At 38.5% G+C, this 22,588-nt stretch overlaps 1 protein-coding gene across 1 annotated transcript in view; it reads right to left on the reverse strand.

The window, feature by feature from the left end:
• LOC132019327 (beta-galactosidase-1-like protein 3) overlaps positions 1 to 22,588 on the reverse strand; it is a 45,889-nt gene that overhangs the window by 3,777 nt on the left and 19,524 nt on the right. Inside the window, exons 11-19 of the mRNA XM_059402294.1 lie at positions 9,079 to 9,163; positions 7,420 to 7,557; positions 6,733 to 6,813; positions 5,975 to 6,081; positions 4,993 to 5,133; positions 4,600 to 4,671; positions 3,973 to 4,051; positions 3,482 to 3,569; positions 3,094 to 3,205 (exon numbers count right to left, since the gene is read on the reverse strand). Of these exons, the coding sequence (XP_059258277.1) occupies positions 3,094 to 3,205; positions 3,482 to 3,569; positions 3,973 to 4,051; positions 4,600 to 4,671; positions 4,993 to 5,133; positions 5,975 to 6,081; positions 6,733 to 6,813; positions 7,420 to 7,557; positions 9,079 to 9,163 (903 nt within the window). The remainder of the gene's footprint in view (positions 1 to 3,093; positions 3,206 to 3,481; positions 3,570 to 3,972; positions 4,052 to 4,599; positions 4,672 to 4,992; positions 5,134 to 5,974; positions 6,082 to 6,732; positions 6,814 to 7,419; positions 7,558 to 9,078; positions 9,164 to 22,588) is intronic.

Genomic DNA, 22,588 nt, shown 5'->3' on the forward strand with positions numbered 1-22,588 from the left:
AAACATTAATTCAAAAAGATATATGTACCTCTATGTTTATTTTGGCATTATTTACATTAGCAAATATGGAAGCAATCCAAGTGTCCATAGAAAGATGAATGGATAAATATGTGTGTGTGTGTGTGTGTGTGTAGACAATAGAATATTACTCAGCCACAAATAAAAAGAACAAAATCTTGCCATTTGCAACAATATGGATGGACCTGGAGGGTATAATGCTTTGTGAAATAAGTCAGACAGAGAAAGACAAATACCATATGATTTCACTCATACATAGAATTTAAGAAACAAATGAAAAAAGAGACAAGTGAATAAACAGACTCTTACATACAGAGAACAAACCAGTGATTGCCAGAGGGGAGATGGGTGGAGGAATGGATGAAATAGATAAAGGAGATTATGAGTAGTCTTATCTTGATCAGCACCAAGAAATGAATACAATTGCTGAATCACTATATTGTACACCAGAAACTAATGTAACACTGGATATTAATTACACTTGAATTAAAAACTTTAAAATGCAAAATAACAGAACTAGGTGATAAGGGAAATAATTGGTATTTGAAAGTTGTGGGGCATCTGGGTGGCTCATTCAGTTAGCATCTGCCTTTGGTTCAGGTCATGATCTCGGGGTCCTGGGTTTGAGCCCTGTGTCGGGCTCCCAGATCAGTAGAGTCTGCTTCTTTTTCTCCTCTGCCCCTCCACCCCACTCATGCTTTATCTCTCTCTCAAATAAATAAATAAAATCTTTTTTTAAAAAGTCGAACAATTAAAATAATACATATTAGAAACATACTAAAATGTTTAATATATTTTTTATTTTAAAATAATTTCAGATCTATAAAAAATTTGCAAAGATAATGTGGGATTTCACAAAAGAACAAAATAATAATAATAATAAAGAAAATGGCAGAAATAAAACAGAAAAGAACTATACAATATGGTAAAAGTCACAGCCAACCATTGATTCTTTGAAAGATTAATAATTTGGTAATATTATGATGAAATTTACCAAGACAAAAAGAGACATTACTACAGATGGTCGAGATATTAAAAATGAACAATTTAAACATAATACATTGAAAATTCAGAGGAAATGGAAAAATTCCCAGAAAAATAAAATTTATGAAAACTCACTTTTAAAGAAGCAAAATATGACTAGTACTTCAATCTTGACGGAATTTAATCCACGCTTACAAACTTCCCCACAACGAAAATGTTGGCCCTAATTGGTTCCACTAGTAAAATCTACCAAACATGTAAGAAGTAATACCAGGCTTACAGAGACTCTACTTCCCAAATCATTTATGGGGGTCTTAAAACTTGGTACCAAGACATGACAAAGATGTCTCAATAGCAAACATTAACACAAAAGAAGTCTTAATATTTATAATAGCCAAACACTGGAAATAATACAAATGTCTATCAACAGTAGGATGGTTAAATAAAGTATGGTATTTTATGAAATGGAACCCCATACAATACTGAAAATGAATAAATCACCACAACATCACTTAATGCTGAATTTTAGCAAAAAACCAGGCACACAAATAAAGAAGGCATGCTATGCAATTCAATTTACACAAAGTACAAGGGAAAGCACTGAATTGGAGTGTTAGAAATCAAGATAATGGTTCACCTTTTTTTAATCTGGTTTTTTTTTTTAAGATTTTATTTACTTATTTGACAGAGAGATCACAAGTAGGCAGAGAGGCAGGCAGAGAGAGAGCCGGGGAAACAGGCTCCCCACAGAGCAGAGAGCCTGATGTGGGACTCAATCCCAGGAACCTGGGATCATGACCTAAGCTGAAGGCAGAGGCTTTAACCCACTGAGCCACCCAGGTGACCCTAGTATGTTTTTTTTTAAAGATTTTATTTATTTATTTGACAGAGAAAGACAGTGAGAAAGGAAACACAAGCAGGGGTGGGGAGGCTGGAGAGGGAGAAATAGGGGGCAGCTGGACAGGGAGAAGTAAACTCCCCTCCAAGCAGGAAGCCCAACACGGGGCTCAATCCCAGGACACTAGGATCATGATCTGAGATGAAGGCAGCCGCTTAACAACTGAGACACCCAAACACCCCTAGATAATGGTTCACTTTAAGGGACAAGGAGAGATAGTGATTGGGAAGGGTGCTGACAATATTTTACTTTTTTATCTCAAAAGAAGTACATGGTGTTCACTTTGTGATAATTTATTGAACTGTGCATTTATTATGTGCATTTATACATAAAAAGCTATAGGAGGTATAGTATTTTTAAAAAGCAAGTTGCAGAATATAACTTAGGGAGTGAACCCATTAATGTAAAAAGTAATTGTGTATATGTCTAGGCAAAGTTATATATGAAATCCTACAAACTTTTAGCCTAACCACAAACTGTCAGCCTAACCCCTGAATTCAGGAAATTTCTAGTAGAAGCTTCTGCCTGTCAATGTTATCTTTTAGGAACTAATTCCTAGAGGCTTCTGCTGAGCTGTCAATTTCACCTTTTAGAAAGAAACTAACAGACTTCTAGAATAGAAAAAGAAACATTTGAGGGCCACACCTGTGCAGATGAACCAGAAAGTGCCAGAAGTGACCTCAGCCTCATGGTATTAAAATCCCCTTCTGAATATTCATCCCAAGCCCTAATAAGAGTCTGCTTCCCCATCTTCAGGGAGACAGGACTTTGGAAATTATTCCCCACAATCTCCTTATTTGCATAAATAAATGACTTGTAATACAACTCCATTTGATGTAGTCTGTCTATAACTCACTGAGGAGCAGCCCACTTTGGTCCAGTGACACAGGTAGTGTTTAGTTCTGAAAAGTAGAAAGTAATTGGAATGGAAGGTGGGTTGAAAGGAGAAATTCCATCCTTTGCTCTCTCCATCTTATTATTTCAGGTTTTCTGTTGTGTTTTGATTTATTATTTTTTAAATAATGATAATCAGGAAGTTTGAGAAATGTTGGAAGTCTTGTTAGAAGTGAAGAACAGAAAAACAAGGAAAACGGGGAGGCATTCCCACCAGGAACACTACAGCTTTGTTTTAAAACTCTTTTGACAAGAAGAGGTGGTTGGGACACCAGAACAGATGAGGGCAGCTCACCTACCAGTAGACTCAGGAAGGTGTCCTTGGGTGAAGAGTCAACCTTCAAGGTACCAAGGTAGAAGGCAGGGCCCAAATAGTTCCTTGGGACAGGCCTCCAGGTGGCAGAGCGGAGTCTGGAGGAAGAGCAGAGCCTTGAAGAAAAGACCTTCCGCACTCTAGTGCAAACACTGACCCTAGATTTCCCCACCCAGGGACGAGGAGATGTATTAGACTAGAAGCATTAAAATCAAGAGTTGGGAGACTTGTTCTAGGGTTCTAGTCCTGACCCTAAAGCACTCTATAATCCTGGGTAAATCAGTTGTCTGGATTTTAGCTCTTCATCTGCAAAGAGTTTGACATCTATAAGCCCCTTGATCCCTCCAAAGGTTTAGGCATAAGGAAGAACATACCTTTCAAAGAAGCTCATTGTCATTTCCAGAGAATAGATAGCAAAACCATTCAGGGGGAATTTATCAATGGTAACTGATTCAGTTAGTCCTGCAGGTGAGAGTAAGAAAAAATATAGGGATTGGACATTCTCCAGTGTCTGGGATAAAGAAATTCAGACTGTATATGCCTATGACAAAGAATCAGCCAGGAGGGCAAAGACTTGTCTAACCTGCTATTACCAAAAGTTTCCTGTTACATGGTTCCATATTACAAAGAAAGTTTCCCACTGGCAGACTGGGTCCGGGCTCTATAATAGGCCAGGGCCCTATCCAACCATTCTGCTTTTCCACCCAGGAGAACTGGAGAAGGCAGGACAATGGAGAGGGAGCCTTTGGTCCAGGGACCTAGTCATCCCACTGATCAAGGGACTCATTTTCTCCTCCCAACAGCAACATCGTCCCAATCTGAGAATCCAAGTAACTACAAAGAGAGATTACAGCCTGTTTCCCACCTTTCCGCTGATCTTGAATTTTCCACGAAAAATTGACTCGTCCTCGATTTTCTACCAGGATCCTTAGAAGTTGACATTCCTAAAAAGAAAAAGAAAAAATAAGAAGGAAGTTGGCATTCCTGCTTGGGATAGACCATTTTACAGAGACTACATGTCCTCGCAGAGTTTTTACTCTCCAACGCATTCTTTTCTGAGTCCCAAATAGAAAGACAAGCAAATGGGAGAAAAGGGGTCTCCAGAGCACAGCAGTCCTTCTCTCTCATGAGGACCCTTTGTGTTCCTATTCCAAACCCAATCTCCCCTTTCATCTGCTGATCTGTCTTAAGAAAGGCAGAGCGGCTCAGCTGTGTGCTTTTGATCAGAGACCCAACCAGCAGCTAATGACTGACTCCGGGCCTAACAGGGAAGTTCCATTTAAGCCCTTGCATGTATGTTACAACACTGATACACCTGGACCTGGGAGATGCAGTTATGCTTATAGCCCTAAGCACTTGTTGATAGAACCCTAAGTGAGAAGCAATACCAAAGAGCAGTGGCAGAGAAAGGCAGTATTCTATCTCAGGACCAGGCTATGCTTGCTTTTGAGTCAGATGTGTAGGGCAACACCAAGACTCTTGAATCACATACCCTGATTTTAGGAATAATCAACGTCTTAGTATGATCATCCAGAAGTCCTATACTTATCTCATTCAAAAACACCTGCAAAAGAAAAGCCAGCATCAGACTTACTGGCCCACCTGAAGAAAGAAGAGAGGCTCTGGTTTAGGAAGCAGGTCATTTTGATGGAAAAGACTAGCCTTGGTGATCACAGATGGCTAGAAGCTGAACAGGAGGACTTCACAGGCTTAAGTTGTGACAAAGCCAAAAACAAATCTCTTTGGCTTGACTTTATATTCCCAATGCCTCATGAATAATAGATGCTTGAAAATACCATCTAATAGTAAAGCTGACCAGTGACTACCCACCCCAATAACAGAGTCCGGTTCTGCTTACCTCCATTTACAGTCTGTTGATACCTACCTGTGCTGTATCATGAACATTAGCATGGAGAGAACCTCCAGAGCAAATAGAAGTTTCATAAAGCACGAATCCATAGGACTGGCCATTCCCACTGTTTATAGGGAGGTTCTCCATGTTGACTGTTGTATGAGATATAACTGGCTAAGAGAGAGACATAGCAGAAACAGGGGCCAGGGTGATGAGAAGTTGGGATCCTTCTTCCTTAGGCCCTTGTCATTTTTTGTTGTACATCCTAATGGTCCCCAACAGTTCTTTGGGTAAGAAATATTAAACCCATGCTATTTGATGATTTTCATCATCTCCACTGACCAGGAAACTCAGGGGATAGTAGGAGCATCATAGAGGGAACAATTGCTGTAATCATGAGAATTAATGAAGTGAATAAACTGTCTAACATAACTGAAGTTGAATAAGAATTATGCACTAAAGCAAACATTTAGTTAGCATCTACATTATGTGCCAATAAGATCTAAAACAGTGATAGCAGAAGTGAAACTAATATGAATTCAAGAGTTAATATTTTTCAAGCAATTTTCACCTTTTCTTCAAAATAAGACAGGTAGTCTAATTTTAAAGGGAGAGAATGGACACATAAAAGTTCAGTGATTTGGCCTACTGGATGGTGAAGAAGAGTTAGAAACTCAGTTTTACGGCTTCCTGGCTCTCAGTGTTTCCTATATGGATCATGCAGTCCCACCTAAGAATATCTAGCAGATGGTTCCTCTGAGCTGGGAAACAGGATCCTCTAATATCCTGCTTCCCCCCCCCCACTCATTCTTCAAGTTCAAACCCCTTTACAGTCTACCCAGAGAAAAATTTTGTGGTTCTTACCCCATAGTTCTAAGTTTGGACAAAATCTAAAAGATTTATTTTCACCCTTCCCATAAAAAGTCCTTGAAAGAATCTCTACTCTGTGGTCTAAAGCTCTCTCCCACAGGTCCCCAGTAGCCAACCCCCCATTCCACGGCCAGGTAGTACTCACCTCATGTAAGTACTGTAGAACATCCCACAGTGGCAAGTAAAGGGATGGTTTCACAGAAGGATACTCAGCCTTGGGAGTGAGCTTGGGCAAAGGTGGCAGAGGCATTGCTGAAATGAAAATAAGCCATGGGGCAAGAAGGGCCTGAAATAACTACTGCGTTCTCCAATTTCCCCATCCCTACCCATGAACTCTCATACCCCAGGGCCAACAGGAGAAATGGGTCCTATCCTAGCATATGTGTATACTTCTCCAAGAGTGATGAGAAACTGGAAATAACTAAATTGGAACAAGTTTTATGTGCATGATAACTGATAGCTATAGACCTCTATAAGGTAATGTTGGTCATAGGGACTGAGGGCTCTCAGGGAGCAAGAAATCTACCTTGCACCTTCTGGCAATGCCAGTGCTCACTTTCTAGGACATAGCAGATTATTAACTGTATTTATTTTTGCTATCGTATGTAAGGGTACCATGCCATCATACCAAGAGATCTACAAATAGTAAATTATTTAATCTTCACAGTCATTATAGGAGATGGATATCACTTTCTCATATTTTAGTGAGGAAACAGGCATCAGGGTCTTGAAACACTCATGAAGAGCCCCTCATCTTTTCAGTGTGAAAATCAAGATTTGAACTTAAGGTTGCCCTTGCCCTTAAGGCTCCAAACTTTTGCCCATGGGGGGAACTTTCCCTTCCCTCACCCTTCCACTTCATGAGGAAAGCCATCCCTCAAATTAAAAGTGATTGCTGAGTACCTAAGACAGAGCTAAGGAGTCCTTGAAGCTTGAAATATTTTTCTGTGTAATCTCCGGCCTCTGTCAGGACAGCATCATAGTCTGCAAGACACCAGAGTCACTGGCCAGGCAATCTTCCACAACAGACCCTCTTTCAGCACTGCTGGCATGAGATGGGCCAGGGCTACCAGAGGGAGAGAGAAGATACATCTTCCCCATGGCCCAGACCAGTCTATCCCAGGCTGGGATGTGTGTGTGTGTACAGGGGCAAGGGTGTGTTATGTCACTCTGGGAATACTCCCCACAACCCTTCCTGGGGATCTGAGACTGCAAAGACATTGGACTCATCCTTCTGTTTTCTAATGGATACCCTCTTCTTCCCTCAATCTGGATTGCCCAGGTGTGTCTGTCAGTACCAGCAATCACCATTTGTATTCTGTGTGTCTTAGAAGGTTCAAGTCAAGGGATGATATATATGATGAGTGAAGCAGGGCTCTAGGTCTGAGGCACCCCATCTACTGCAATGACAACCTGCAGGGGGCATTATGAACATCACAGAAGAAAGGAAAATAAACAGGAATATCCTGAATGCTCAACATAGATTATAAGTCAAGAATTCAATGATGCTCAGAAGATGCTTTTGGAACCTTCTCTGTAAAACTCCAGTACCACTTGTGCTGGGAGGTGACCATACCAGCAGGCACTTGCCATAGCTAGTGACAACAGCTTTGTGTATCCCAACATATGTGGCCCCATTCATGAAACCAAAGTTGGTTCCACCATGGAACATATATACATTGAAGGAGATCTCAGATGTGATAAATTTGGACACAGTTTCCTTAACATCTGTAGAGGAGGAAAACAAGAACACAGGGAAAATTAAAAATTAGGACAGAAGTCTTTGGTGAAACTTATTCTCAACCCCACCCCAGAATCAACTTAGTTGTTTTGTGTTTCAATCTCCACTAAGATTCTAAGGAGAAAATAGGTGGAACTGGCCAAAACTATTCCAGGAAACCAAGTCTTATCAATACCAAGAGCCTTTTCAAAAATTGTTTTCCTCAGAGTATAGACATAATTTAGCTCAATCTTATATCTATTAAATAATAGCCAAAAAACTTAATGTCACTTAAATATCTAATGTTCATTAAATTTTCTGAAATTATACAAATAATTAGTATAATCTCATTACTCCCTTCTAGAGTAATATAAAACCACTGCAGTAGTCCACAAGTAGCTGTTCCCAATCTTTAGCCACAGAAACTCTTATTTTTTTCATCATGACTTTAAGAGATATGATCAACCTTCCACTGACCATCATAGGGAATTGGTTAAAAGTTAGTCAGATATGGGATTCAATTCTGGCTGTGCTCTTTACTACTTGTATTAACTTGGACAACTTATATTTCTCTCAGAGCCTCTGTTTCTTTATCTGTTAAATGAAAGTTCTAATTTCTACTGTCTCATACTACTGATGAAAGAATCAGGTAAGAAACACACCATAGTGCCAGACATGAAAGCAATCAGAACACTTGTTTGTTGGGGTGGGTTTTCTTTTGTTTCAGGCCAAGCAGGCTTTGCTCAGTTACCTGGCATTTTTCATTGGTTTACGTTACTTCTGATATAAATGAGCTTATTTTCATAACATCGACAGCAAAGTATCTTTAGCAGCAAAATATTTTTTCTAAGTCAACATCAGCCAGGCACTGTTCCGAGTTGTTTACTGCACTTAACCCCCACAACAACCCTATGAGGTAGGGTACATGATAATTCCCATTTTCAGTGAGGACACTGAGGTTTAGCAGACAAGGAAAGCTGCCTTGGATCATGCAGCTAGTCACGCAGACTAGCAGTGCTGAGGCTGAAATCTTGATCTCTTTGGCTGCAGGACCCATGCTTTCAACCATCATTGCATGTTATTTCCTGACAATGACTACCACTTAGTTGACATCAACATAGCAATGGCCTGCGGTTTACCAGAGATTATTAAGACTTTTAGCAAATGCATCCCCTTCTTCAGAGATGTTGCCTTTCCAAGACCCCTTCCATGACAACCTTGCCTTACCTCTGCAGGCTTGTCCCTCTCTTTTCTATCACTACACCTGTTTGCTTCAAAGCTCTTGTCAGATGTGGAACCCCTGATTTACTTCTTTATCTGGCAACGCTACTAAATAACAAGCTCCCTGGGGGAAGGGACCAGGTCATTTTATTCATCAGTTCACTCTCAAGCATAGCCAAGACCTTGTACATATAAGTGTTGAATGAATAGTTTGGGCTGAATGAGCTAATTCATTAGCAAAGAAATGTATGAATGATCCGTGACTCAGAACCACCTCTACTTGGGGTCAAACACTGCAAAACACTTACCCTCAGCATTAGCAACTGAATGTTCACTTCCCCATGTGTCAAACCAGCCAACCCAGAATTCCATGATCATAATGGGCTTATTGCTCTAGAAACAAACCAAATCAAATACCAAGTCTGAGAAAATGTAAAAAGAAAATCAGAAAAGCTAAGCACAACAGACAAAAATTTAAGGAACTCATGCTCTTCACTTTTTCAAAGTTCAGCACTTCATTCTCCCTCCTTTCCCAATACCCCTTTCCCATCACCCATAGCTTTGGTTTCTCCACCTCTCCTAAACATTCTCCATACTCCTTAAACTTTATATGCTTTGCTGCTGTACCTGGATAGCACCATCTATGATTCCAACCTTGTCATATGTGAGGCTGGTTTTTAAAAAATTGGCTTTGGATAAACAAGGACCTGACTGCAATTCCTGACACAAATATTGAGGCTCACATATACCAAAGGCCCACAGCTAATATTATCCTCAATGGGGAAAAACTGAGAGATTTTCCTCCATGGTCAGGAATAAGACAGGGATATTTACTCTCATCATACTATTTAATATAGTACTGGAACTCTTAGCCTCAGCAATCAGACAACAAAAAGAAATAAAAGGCATCCAAATCAACAAGTAAGAAGTCAAAGTTTCACTATTTTTAGATGACACAATACTCTATGGAGGAAATCCAAAAGACTCCACCAAAAATTTGTTAGAATACATGAATTCAGCAAAGTCACAGGGTATAAAATCAACATACAGAAATCTGTGGCATTTTTATTTGCCAATCATGAAACAGTAGAAATAAATATTAAAGAATCAATCCCATTTATAATTGTACCAAAAACAATAAGATACCTAGGAATAAACCTAACCAAAGAGGTAACAGTTCTGTACTCTGAAAACTACAGAACACATATGAAAGAAATTGAAAAGGACACAAAGAAATGGAAAAACATTCCATGCTCGTGGAATGGAAGAACAAACATTGTTAAAATATCTATACTACCTGGGGATGGTTCACAAGCTGGTAAAAGGAGTACATTTTGCATAATACAAGGTATCAGAAGCTTGAAAGAAAATAATTATTGCATAATCAGGGATAAATTCTGACATTAAGAACACAAAACATGGGGGAGGGTAATAAAAATGTAATTTTAGAATGTGTTTGAACTAAGTTGTTACCAACTTAAAATAGACTGATATAAATTTAAGTTGTTGTATGCGAGCCTCATGGTAATCAAAAAGCAAAATGTGTGGTAGATATGTGAAGGATAAAGAGAAAGGAATCTGAGCATACCTTTAGAGAAAATCATCAAATCACAAAAGAAGGGAGCAAGAAAAGAAGAAACAAAGGAATTATAAAACAGCCATCAAACAATGAACAAAATGGCAATAAGTACATTAACTGTCAATAGTTACTATAAATGTAAATGGAGTAGCACCTGGGTGGCTTGGTTGGTTAAGCATCTGCCTTTAGCTCAGGCCATGATCCCAGGGTCCTGGGACCAAGTCCAGTGTTGGGCTCTCTGCTCATCGGGGAGTCTGCTTCTCCCTCTCCTTCTGTCCCTCTCCCCTGTTCTTGTTCTCTCTCTCTCTCAAATAAATAAATAAAATATTTAAAAAAAATAATAAAATAGGGATGCCTGGGTGGCTCAGTCAGTTAAGCATCTGCTTTTGGCTCAGGTCATGATCACAGTGTTCTGGAATCAAGTCCTGCATCAGGTTCCTTGTTCAGAGGGAGCCTGCCTCTCCCTCTGCCTGCTGCTCCCAGCGCTGTTCTTTCTCTCTCTCTCTCTCTCCCTATCTCTTTCTCTGAAAAATAAATAAATAAAATCTTTAAAAATTAAAAATAAATAAAATAAATAAAAGTAAATGGACTAAATTTTCTAATCAAAAGACATAGAATAGTGGAATGGGTAAAAAAAAAAAAATAAGACCCATCTATATGTTGCCTACAGAAGACTTACTGAACATTTAAGGACATACATATTTTGAAAGCAAGAGATGGAAAAGATATTCCCTACAAATGGAAACCAAAAGAAAACTGGGATAGCTATACTCATATCACACAAAATAAACTTTAAGACAAACACTGTAATAAGTGATAAAGAAAGTCATTATATTGGGGAGCAATATAAAGAGGTCAATCCAATAAGAGAATATAACATTTGTAAATATTTACTTAATAAGGTTAATAAATATAATATGATCCTATCAAGCTCTTTTCCAAACATAATAGTATAACACTAGAAATAAATTGTGTGGTAGATATGTTCTTTCCAAGAAGAAAACTGGAAAATTCAAAAGTATATAAAGATTAAACATGCTACTGAACAATCAATGGGTCAAAAAAGAAATCAAGAAATCTTGAGGCAAATGAAAACAGAACTACATATCAAAACTTAAGGGATGCAGCAAAAGCTGTCTAAAAGATAAATTTGTATGAAAAATGCCTACATTAAAAAGCAATATCTCAAATAAACAACCTAACTTGACACCTCAAGGAACTAAAAAAAGAATAAATGAAGCCCAAAGCTAATAGAAGAAAGGAAATAATAAAGAACACAATAGAAATAAATGAGAGAATAAAAGCACAATAGAAAAGATCAATAAAGGGCGCCTGGGTGGCTCAGTAAGTTAAGCCTCTGCCTTCGGCTCAGGTCATGACCCCAGGGTCCTGGGATTGAGCCCCACATCAGGCTCTCTGCTCAGCAGGGAACCTGCTTCCCCCTCTCTCTCTGCCTGCCTCTCTGCCTACTTGTGATCTCTATCTATCAAATAAATAAATAAAATCTAAAAAAAAAAAAGTCAATAAAACTAAGGGCTGTTTTTTTTTTTAAAAAGATAACAAAATAAACAAACTATTGGCTAAACTTACCAAGAAAAAGACAGAGGATTCACATAAATAAAATCAGAAATAAAAGAGGACATGTTATAATTGATACCAAATTAATATAAGGAAGGTAAGAGACTGCAATGAACATGCAATGAATATGCTAAAATATTGGACAACCAAGATGAAATACATAAATTTCTAGAAACATACAACCTACCAAGACTCAATCATGAAACTACAGAGAATCAAAAACATCCTAATAAACAAAGGTCCCAAACCAGATGGATTAACTGGTCAATTCTGTCAAACATGTAAAGTAGAACTAATGCCAATCCTTTCCAAACTCTTCCAAAAAATAGAAGGAGGAAGTATTTCTAATCTCATTTTCCAAAGCCAGCATTACCCTGATACCAAAACCAGACCAGCAGGCTGAAAGAATAGAAAATATCAAGCCAATATACTTGACAAACATCTATGCAAAAATCTGCAATAAAATATTAGCAAACTAAGTTCAACAATACATTAAAAAAATCATTCACCATGAATAAGTGGGATTTATCTCTGCAATGCAAGAATGGTTTAACATCCACAAATCAAACAATGAAGAACAGAACTGAGAGCCCAGAAATAAACCCACACATATATGGTCAATTAATTTATGACAAAGAAGCCAAGAATACAAAATGGGGAAAGTTGTCTCTTCAATAAATGGTGTTAGGAAAATAGGAACAGCCACATGAAACAATGAAATTGAACTCCTATCTTATACCTTACATAAGGATTAACTCAAAATAAATTAAATACTTGAATGTAAGACCTGAAACCATAGAATCCCTGAAAGAAAACATAGGCAGTAAGCTCCTTGATGTTGGTCTTGGAAATGATTTTTGGATCTGACATCAAAAGCAAAGGCAACAAATGCAAAAATACAATGGAGACTACATCAAACTAAAAAGCTTTTGTTCAGCAAGGGAAACCATCAACAAAATGAAACGGCAACCTATTGTTTGTGAGAAAATATTTCCAAACCATGTATCTGATAACCAGTTAATATCCAAAATACATAAAGAACCCATACAACTCAATAGCAAAAAACCAAATAACCTGATTTAAAAATGAGCAGAAGATATGAATAGATATTTATCAAAGAAGAAATATAGATACCCAACAAGGACATGAAAAAATGCTCAACATCACTAATAATTCAGAGAAATGTGAATCAAAAACACAATGATATATCATCTCACACCTGTAACAATGACTCTTGTCAAAAAGATAAGAAATAACAAGTGTTGGGTGTGTATGCCATATAAAAACTTTTCACAGTAGAGTAAAAATTAACATTAAAATGTTACCAAATTTCAACCATATTATCATGTTTTATCCAATTAGCTCTCAAAATGCCTGATTAACTGTGAATCAAATACGAATAACATCATGTAGGATTCTTTTTTTAAAAGTTTGCCCAGCATTTCAAAATGGTTACGGAATTAATATAACTTTTAAAATGTCGAAGTATGCTATACATATTGCACTTTTCTGCTAGGCTGGGCTAGTATCTTCCATGGCAAGATACTAAAACTATTGAATAAAATACACTTTTAAATCAATAGGTACTTGGGGCGCCTGGGTGGCTCAGTGGGTTAAGCCGCTGCCTTCGGCTCAGGTCATGGTCTCAGCGTCCTGGGATCGAGCCCCACATCGGGCTCTCTGCTCCGCAGGGAGCCTGCTTCCCTTTCTCTCTGCCTGCCTCTCTGCCTATTTGTGATCTCTGTCTGTCAAATAAATAAATAAAATCTTTAAAAAAAAAAAAATAAATCAATAGGTACTTGATTAATTTCCCTGAAATTATCAACATCATTACCAAAATCTTCCAGGATTTTGTAAGATTTGATTCCTTAAATACAGTTTTAAAGTTTAACCTAAGGAGGGAAAAAAAACCTCAAATATTTCACTTTTTAATGTCCTTTTCTGGTCCTTCAATGACCAAAGAGAATTTGAAACAGATTATGCTTCATGTTTCATGGCTTAATAAAAAGCTACAATTTCTATTATCCAAATTAAGAAAAATTATACTAATCAAAAGCTATTAATTTTGAAATGTCTACGTAAGTCTGTCTGTAGGTCCCCTTAGAACCTTTCATGCTTTTATAATCAAGAGATTTTAATCAATTATGTGCTAGAATCAAATTAGGTAAGGAAAAACTTATTTGAAAAAATAAAATCACTTCCCAATATGCTTGACAGAAACAAGCTATTCATTTTCATTTGTGTTCCATTGAAGACATAACTGAAATCTGTCCAATGGTTTATTTCCAACTGGTCCACTACGGAATTCTTTGGAATGTTTTAAGATTGGCTATAACTAGAGTTCTGACTTCCATTTGGACCCTGCTCTCCTTCACTGTTTGGAGGAGGTTTTGTTTTTGGCATCTTACTAAGAATAGTTGCCATCTCTTTTCTCTAGTTTATTTTTGTGTCTTAGTGTGGATTTACAAATTTACTACAGGTATCCTGAACCAGGAACAAAGTCAGGTTTCAGGCCAGTTTGATACTGGCTATTCTTAATTCTCATGAGTGTAGGACGTTGGGCTAAATGTCATGTCAGTGGGACTGTGCTGTCTGTGGAACTTAATCATTTTCTTCAGATTTAAGGAGAGTGATAAAATTTGGAGTCAAAGGATACTGATGTACAATTTAAGGATTAAATTTTTTTATAAATCAGTTGTGAACAATGGATTATTAAATTAAATGTTGACTTCCTAGTATAAAACTGCAAGAATAAAAAGTAAAGTTCTCCAGCTTAAAAAAAAAAAAGAAAGAAAGAAAGAACAAGTGTTGGAGACAAGATGGTGGGGAAGTAGGAGGAGGCGCCCTTTCAACCTGTACCCTAAAGTGAGCTGATTACCTTCCAAAGAACTCTGATCACCCACAAAATCAGCCTGAAATCAGAATTATACACGTCTGGATCTCTACCAGAGCAGAAGACGCCAGTGGGCAGGTAAAGCAGAGTGGGAAAGTCTGACTGATATTAGAAGATAAACAAAAGGGGTAGGGAGCCACCAGAGGCGACCCATTGGAAAGTAATACCCCAATACGAGAGTGCCCTGCGCCTGGGGAGCAGCATTAACTCTGAGTCTGGTAGAAAGCACTCAAAAAGAACAAAGGATCACCGGGGGTGAATTGCGGGAATCGGGGTGTTTAGGGTCGGGGCTTACATCCCCAGACCCAGGACAGCCACCCCTGGTGCAGAGCCAGAGAGAGTGCGGCAGAGAAACCAGGTCTCCTCCCTGAACCACCAGCGCGCCTGAGAGTGCGTGGAGCCCGGCTCCCGTGAGGGGCTGGGAGCCTCGCCAGCCAACAGAAGCATAGCCTTTTTGCAGTCCCCACTAGAGTGCCCCGCCATGCCATCAGAGTCCGAGTCATGCCCCGCACCCTCTCCTGAGAGAGGTGCACACAAACGCCAGCTGGGTGCTCCCAGACTGGAAAGACCAGGCACTCCCAGCCTGGGCCAGTGGGAAAATCTTAGTGTGCAATGGCTGCTTGGAACTTCTCTGGCAGTCTGGAGCTGCCAGACAGCCGCCGCTGCCCTGGTTTGGGGTACAAGCAAAAAATCCGGAGACTGCGACTGGGAACCTGCTCCGCCAGCGGCCAAGGGGGGATTTATTTGTGCTCTGAAGCCAGACTGAGGCTTCTCTCTGAGACGGAGGTCAGGGTGCAGTTTGTGTTCCTCTAAACCTACAAAAACCATCAAAAGCGGTCAAGGCAAGAGAGAAAAACAAAAGTGAAAAAATATAAAAATCTCCAGAGAACAAAAGCCTGAAAAAAACCAGTTTCCTCAGAGCCCACCCCCTTGAGGGGGGCGGGAGGACTTCACTGAGAGAACATCATAGACTGAAAAGCCACTTAGCAGGCCCCTCACCCAGAAAACCAACCAGGAAAGGAAAAAAAAAAAAAAAAGACGACAAGAGAACAACCACCACTACTTCATAGGACAATTTTTATTATTAATCCTATCCCACTATTCTGGCTCACTTTTTTTATATAGTTAATTTTTTACTATTATATAGATAATTTTTAACCTATTTACTGTCACAGTGAGATGTCCAGTACATCAAATTCCATAATAACCTTCTAACCTAAACTTTTTGATACATTCACCAGTGTTTTCCTTTTGCATTTCTATTTTTTAAATTTCTATTTTTTTAAATTTTAGTTTAGTTTAGTCTAGCTTATTCCTTTTTTTAATTTTTATTTCCTAATATTCATATAGAGTTAAACTTCAAGGTAACCCCCTTTCCCCAATCAATGCCACCCCTATAGGTAAACCAATTCCTAATGCCCCATTATCTTAGGAAAGTTGAATCCTTTAACAAAGATATCAAGATACATCCAGGAAGAATCAAAACAACCTTCCTCACCCACACTGAGAATTTACAACCACTCTCCCATCTTTTTCTTCCACCAGTATTTCTGTGTTTTTGTGTTTGTCCTGATAGTATATAAATCTTACACTCAGGGTTCTTTCTGACGAGGTTCTTCCTTTATTTGCATATATATATATATATATATATATATATATATATATATATATATGCATATATATGCAAATATGCATATATATATATGCAAATAACACATATATATTTTTTTCTCTTGTCATATACTTTTATCAGTCTTTTTGTCTGTGTCTGTTTGTATACTTCATAAATCTTACCTTGGGGCCCATTTGGGCTAAACCTTCTCTTTTATCTCACCTTTCGTTCCTGTCTCTCTCCCTCTCTTTTTTTCTTTTCCTTTTCTTTTTCCTCTCATTTGGGTGGGGAACCCTGATTGCTCAGAAGCATTCCAGGGTGCACCTTGACTGCACCGCAGTCGATACACCCACCTACACCCATTCAGCCAACTCTCCCCAAAATGACTAGGAGAAGGAATGCCCAACAGAAGAAAAATACAGAGGATGGACCATCTGCAACAGAGCTAAATGCTATCAACATAGACAATATGTCGGAAAGAGAATTCAGGCTAACAATTATCCAAGCAATAGCTATGTTGGAGAAAGCCTTGGGTGACCAAACGGAATTGATTAGGGCCAAACTGAAAATGACCAGAGATCATGTTTTCAATATTAGGGAAGAGCTGAAAGCTACCAGGGATGAGCTTCACAATGCTCTCAATGAGTTCCAATCTAATCTAAATTCTCTCAATGCTAGAGTAACTGAGAGAGAAGATAGAATTAGTGATCTGGAGGACAAACAGATAGAGAGAAAGTATCAGGAGGAAGCCTGGAACAAACAGCTTAGAAGCCACACAAACAGAATCAGGGAAATAAATGATGCCATGAAACGTTCCAACATCAGAATTATTGGAATCCTTGAAGGGGAGGAGAAAGAAAGAAGTCTAGAAGATATAGTGGAACAAGTTCTCCATGAAAATTTTCCAAATATCATGAATGGAACTAGCATTCATGTACTAGAGGCCGAAAGGTTTCCCCTGAAGATTACAGATTCTCGAAAGTCCTCGAGACACCTAATAATAAGAATGAAGAATTATAATTGTAGGTAGAACCTCCTGAAAGCAGTGAGGACAAAGAAGATCCTTATGTACAGAGGAAAGCCCATCAGAATAACGTCAGACCTGTCCACAGAGACCTGGCAAGCCAGAAAGGGCTGGCAAGATACATTCAGGGCACTGAATGAAAAGAACATGCAGCCAAGAATATTTTATCCAGCAAGACTGACATTCAAAATGCATGGAGAGATAAAGAGTTTCCAAGACCGGCAAGGCTTAAAAGACTATGCAACCACCAAGCCGATACTGCAGGAAATATTAAGGGGGCTTCTTTAAAGGAGGAAAAAGCCCAAGACTAGCATTAAACAGAAATATAGAGACAATCTACAGAAAGAAAGACTTCATGGGTAACACGATGTCAATAAAAACGCATCTATCAATAATCACCCTCAATGTGAATGGCCTAAATGCACCCATAAAATGGCACAGGGTTGCAGACTGGATAAAACGACAGGACCCATCCATATGTTGTCTACAAGAGACCCATTTTGAACCTAAAGATACACCCAGACTGAAAGTGAAGGGATGGAGAAGCATCTTTCATGCCAATGGGCCTCAAAAAAAGGCTGGAGTAGCAATTCTCATATCAGACAAATTAGATTTTAAACTAAAGACTGTAGTCAGAGATACAGAAGGACACTACATCATTCTTAAAGGGACTATCCACCAAGATGATCTAACAATTGTAAATATCTATGCCCCCAATATGGGAGCAGCCAATTACATAAGAAAACATTCATATTGATATGAATACAATAATCATTGGAGATCTTAACACACCTCTCTCAGAAATAGATCATCGAAGCAGAAAATCAATAAAGAAACAAGAGCATTGAATGACACATCGGATCAGATGGACCTCATAGATATATACAGAACATTCCACCCTAAAACAACAGAATACTCATTCTTCTCAAGTGCACATGGAACCTTCTCAAGAATAGACCACATACTGGGTCACAAATCAGGAATCAACTGATACCAAAAGACTGAGATTATTCCCTGCATATTCTCAGATCACAATGCTTTGAAACTGGAGCTCAATCACAAGGAAAAGTTCAGAAGAAACTCAAACACCTGGAAGCTAAAGACCACTTTGCTTAAGAATGCTTGGATCAACCAGGAGATCAAAGAAGAACTGAAACAATTTATGGAAACCAATGAGAATGAAGACACTTTGATCCAAAACTTATGGGATACAGCAAAGGCGGTCCTAAGGGGGAAATACATAGCCATCCAAGCCTCTCTCAAAAAAATTGAAAAATCCAGAACACAGCAGCTGTCTCTACACCTGAAGGAACTGGAGAATCAACAACAAATCAAACCAACTCCTCACATAAGAAGGGAAATAATCAAGATTAGAGCTGAGATCGATGAGGTAGAAACCAGAGATACAGTAGAACGTATCAATGAAACTAGAAGCTGGTTTTTTGAAAGAATCAATAAGATCGATAAACCATTGGTGACACTAATCCAAAAGAAAAGAGAGAAAGCTCAAATACATAAAATTATGAATGAAAAGGGAGAGATCACAATGAACACCATGGAAGTAGAAACAATCATCAGAAGTTATTATCAACAGTTATATGCCAATAAGCTAAGCAACCTAGAGGAAATGGATGCATTCCTGGAAAACTATAAACTCCCAAGAACCAGGAAGAAATTGACTACCTGAATAGACCAATATCTAGTAATGAGATTGAAGCGGTGATCAAAAACCTCCCAAAAAACAAGAGCCTAGGACCTGATGGATTCCCTGGGGAATTCTACCAAACTTTCAAAGAAGACATAACACCTATTCTCCTGAAACTGTTTCAAAAAACTGAAGCAGAAGGAAAACTTCCTGACTCTTTCTATGAAGCCAGCATTACCCTGATCCCCAAACCAGGCAAAGACCCTACCAAAAAGGAGAATTTCAGACCAATATCACTGATGAATATGGATGCTAAGATTCTCAACAAGATCCTAGCAAACAGGATCCAACAGCACATTAAAAAGATTATCCACCATGACCAGGTGGGATTCATCCCTGGGCTACAAGGATGGTTCAACATTCGCAAATCAATCAATGTGATAGAACAAGAGAAGAACCACATGGTCCTCTCAATTGATGCAGAAAAAGCATTTGACAAAATCCAGCATCTGTTCCTGATTAAAACGCTTCAAAGTATAGGGATAGAGGGAACATTCCTGAACTTCATCAACGCTATCTATGAAAGACCCACAGCAAATATCATCCTCAATGGGAAAAAGCTTGCATCCTTCCCGTTGAGATCAGGAGCACGACAAGGATGCCCACTCTCACCATTCTTGTTCAACATAGGATTAGAAGTCCTAGCAACAGCAATCAGACAACAAAGAGAAATAAAAGGTATCCAAATTGGTAATGAAGAAGTCAAACTCTCTCTCTTTGCAGATGACATGATTCTTTATATGGAAAACCCAAAAGACTCCACCCCCAAACTATTAGAACTCATTCAACAATTCAGCAACGTGGCAGGATACAAAGTCAATGTACAGAAATCAGTGGCTTTCTTATACACTAATAATGAAAATACAGAAAAGGAAATTAGAGAATCGATTCTATTTACTATAGCACCAAGAACCATAAGATACCTGGGAATAAACCTAACCAAAGAGGTAAAGGATCTGTACTCGAGGAACTACAGAACACTCATGAAAGAAATTGAAGAAGACACAAAAAGATGGAAGGCCATTCCATGCTCTTGGATCGGAAGAATAAACATTGTTAAAATGTCTATACTGCCTAGAGCAATCTATACTTTTAATGCTATTCTGATCAAAATTCCACTGGTATTCTTCAAAGAGCTGGAGCAAATAATCCTAAAATTTGTATGGAATCAGAAGAGACCCAGAATTGCTAAGGAAATGTTGAAAAACAAATATAAAACTGGGGGCATCACGTTACCTGATTTCAAGCTTTACTACAAAGCTGTGATCACCAAGACAGCATGGTACTGGCATAAAAACAGACACATAGACCAGTGGAACAGAGTAGAGAGGCCAGATATGGATCCTCAACTCTATGGTCAAATAATCTTTGACAAAACAGGAAAAAATATACAGTGGAAAAAAGACAGTCTCTTCAATAAACGGTGCTGGGAAAACTGGGCAGCTATATGTAGAAGAATGAAACTCGACCATTCTCTTACACCGTACACAAAGATAAACTCAAAATGGATAAAGGAACTCAAGGTGAGACAGGGATCCATCAGAATCCTAGAGGAGAACATAGGCAGTAATCTCTTCGATATTAGCCACAGCAACTTCTTTCAAGATATGTCTCCAAAGGCAAAGGAAACAAAAGCGAAGATGAACTTTTGGGACTTCATCAAAATCAAAAGCTTCTGCACAGCAAAGGAAACAGTCAAGAAAACAAAGAGGCAAACCACGGAATGGGAGAAGATATTTGCAAATGACAGTACAGACAAAAGGTTGATATCCAGGATCTATAATGAACTCCTCAAACTCAACACACACAAAACAGACAATCATATCAAAAAATGGGCGGAAGATATGGACAGACACTTCTCCAATGAAGACATACAAATGGCTATCAGACACATGAAAAAATGTTCATCATCACTAGCCATCAGGGAGATTCAAATTAAAACTACACTGAGATATCACCTTACACCATTCAGAATGGCCAAAATTAGCAAGACAGGAAACAACATGTGTTGGAGAGGATGTGGAGAAAGGGGAACCCTCTTACACTGTTGGTGGGAATGCAAGTTGGTGCAGCCTCTTTGGAGAACAGTGTGGAGATTCCTCAAGAAATTAAAAATAGAACTTCCCTATGACCCTGCCATTGCACTACTGGGTATTTACCGCAAAGATACAGATGTAGTGAAAAGAAGGGCCATCTGTACCCCAATGTTTATAGCAGCAATGGCCACGGTCACCAAACTGTGGAAAGAACAAAGATGCCCTTCAACAGACGAATGGATAAGGAAGATGTGGTCCATATACACTATGAAGTATTATGCCTCCATCAGAAAGGACGAATACCCAACTTTTGTAGCAACATGGACGGGACTGGAAGAGATTATGCTGAGTGAAATAAGTCAAGCAGAGAGAGTCAATTATCATATGGTTTCACTTATTTGTGGAACATAACAAATAGCATGGAGGACATGGGGAGTTAGAGAGGAGAAGGGAGTTCGGGGAATTTGGAAGGGGAGGTGAACCATGAGAGACTATGGACTCTGAAAAACAATCTGAGGGGTTTGAAGAGGCGGGGGGTGGGAGGTCGGGGTACCAGGTGGTGGGTATTATGGAGGGCACAGATTGCATGGAGCGCTGGGTGTGGTGCAAAAATAATGAATACTGTGATGCTGAAATTAAAAAATAAATTAAAAAAAAGAATCAAGGGGAAAAATGTGTTCTACTAGTTGACATTTTATATAACTCATTTAACAATAATGCTTAAGATATGCAATAACTCCAAATCATGAATTCATATTTATTTTAACTTCATTTGGAAAAAAAAAAGTAAACATTCATTTAATTTTTTGGGAGCATTATTTTCTATTTTACAGTATATGAACCAGCAAGTATTTCTAGTCCTTTTCCCCCTTGATTCTTTACATTTCTATAGTTTCATTTCATACTTTTCTAACAAAATACATTACTTCTCAGAAAAAAAAAAGAAATAACAAGTGTTAGTGAAGATCTAAAGAAAAAGGAACCCACTCTTGTAAATTGTGTAAATTTGTGTAAAATTCATAAAATTCTGTAAATGTAAATTTGTGGAATCACTATGGAGAACAGTACACAGTTTCCTCAAAACATTAATAACAGAAATACAGTATGATCCAGCAATTCCAAACCTGGGTATTTATCTGAAAAAAATTAAAGCATTAACCCAGAAAGATTTATACACTCCCATGTTCATTACAGCATTATACAATAGCCAATGTATAAAGACAAACCAAGTGTCCATTGATGGATGAATGGATAAAGAAGATATGAATAGAATAGAAGTTAACCAAAACTGAACTAAAAAATAAAGGGAAAAAAGAATAGGAAAAAAAAACCCAGCATCCAAGCAGTGTGAGACAATATCAGATGATATGATGTACATGTAACTGGGCCTG

Source organism: Mustela nigripes, chromosome 1, assembly GCF_022355385.1.
Source record: "Mustela nigripes isolate SB6536 chromosome 1, MUSNIG.SB6536, whole genome shotgun sequence".
Classification (NCBI taxonomy): domain Eukaryota; kingdom Metazoa; phylum Chordata; class Mammalia; order Carnivora; family Mustelidae; genus Mustela; species Mustela nigripes.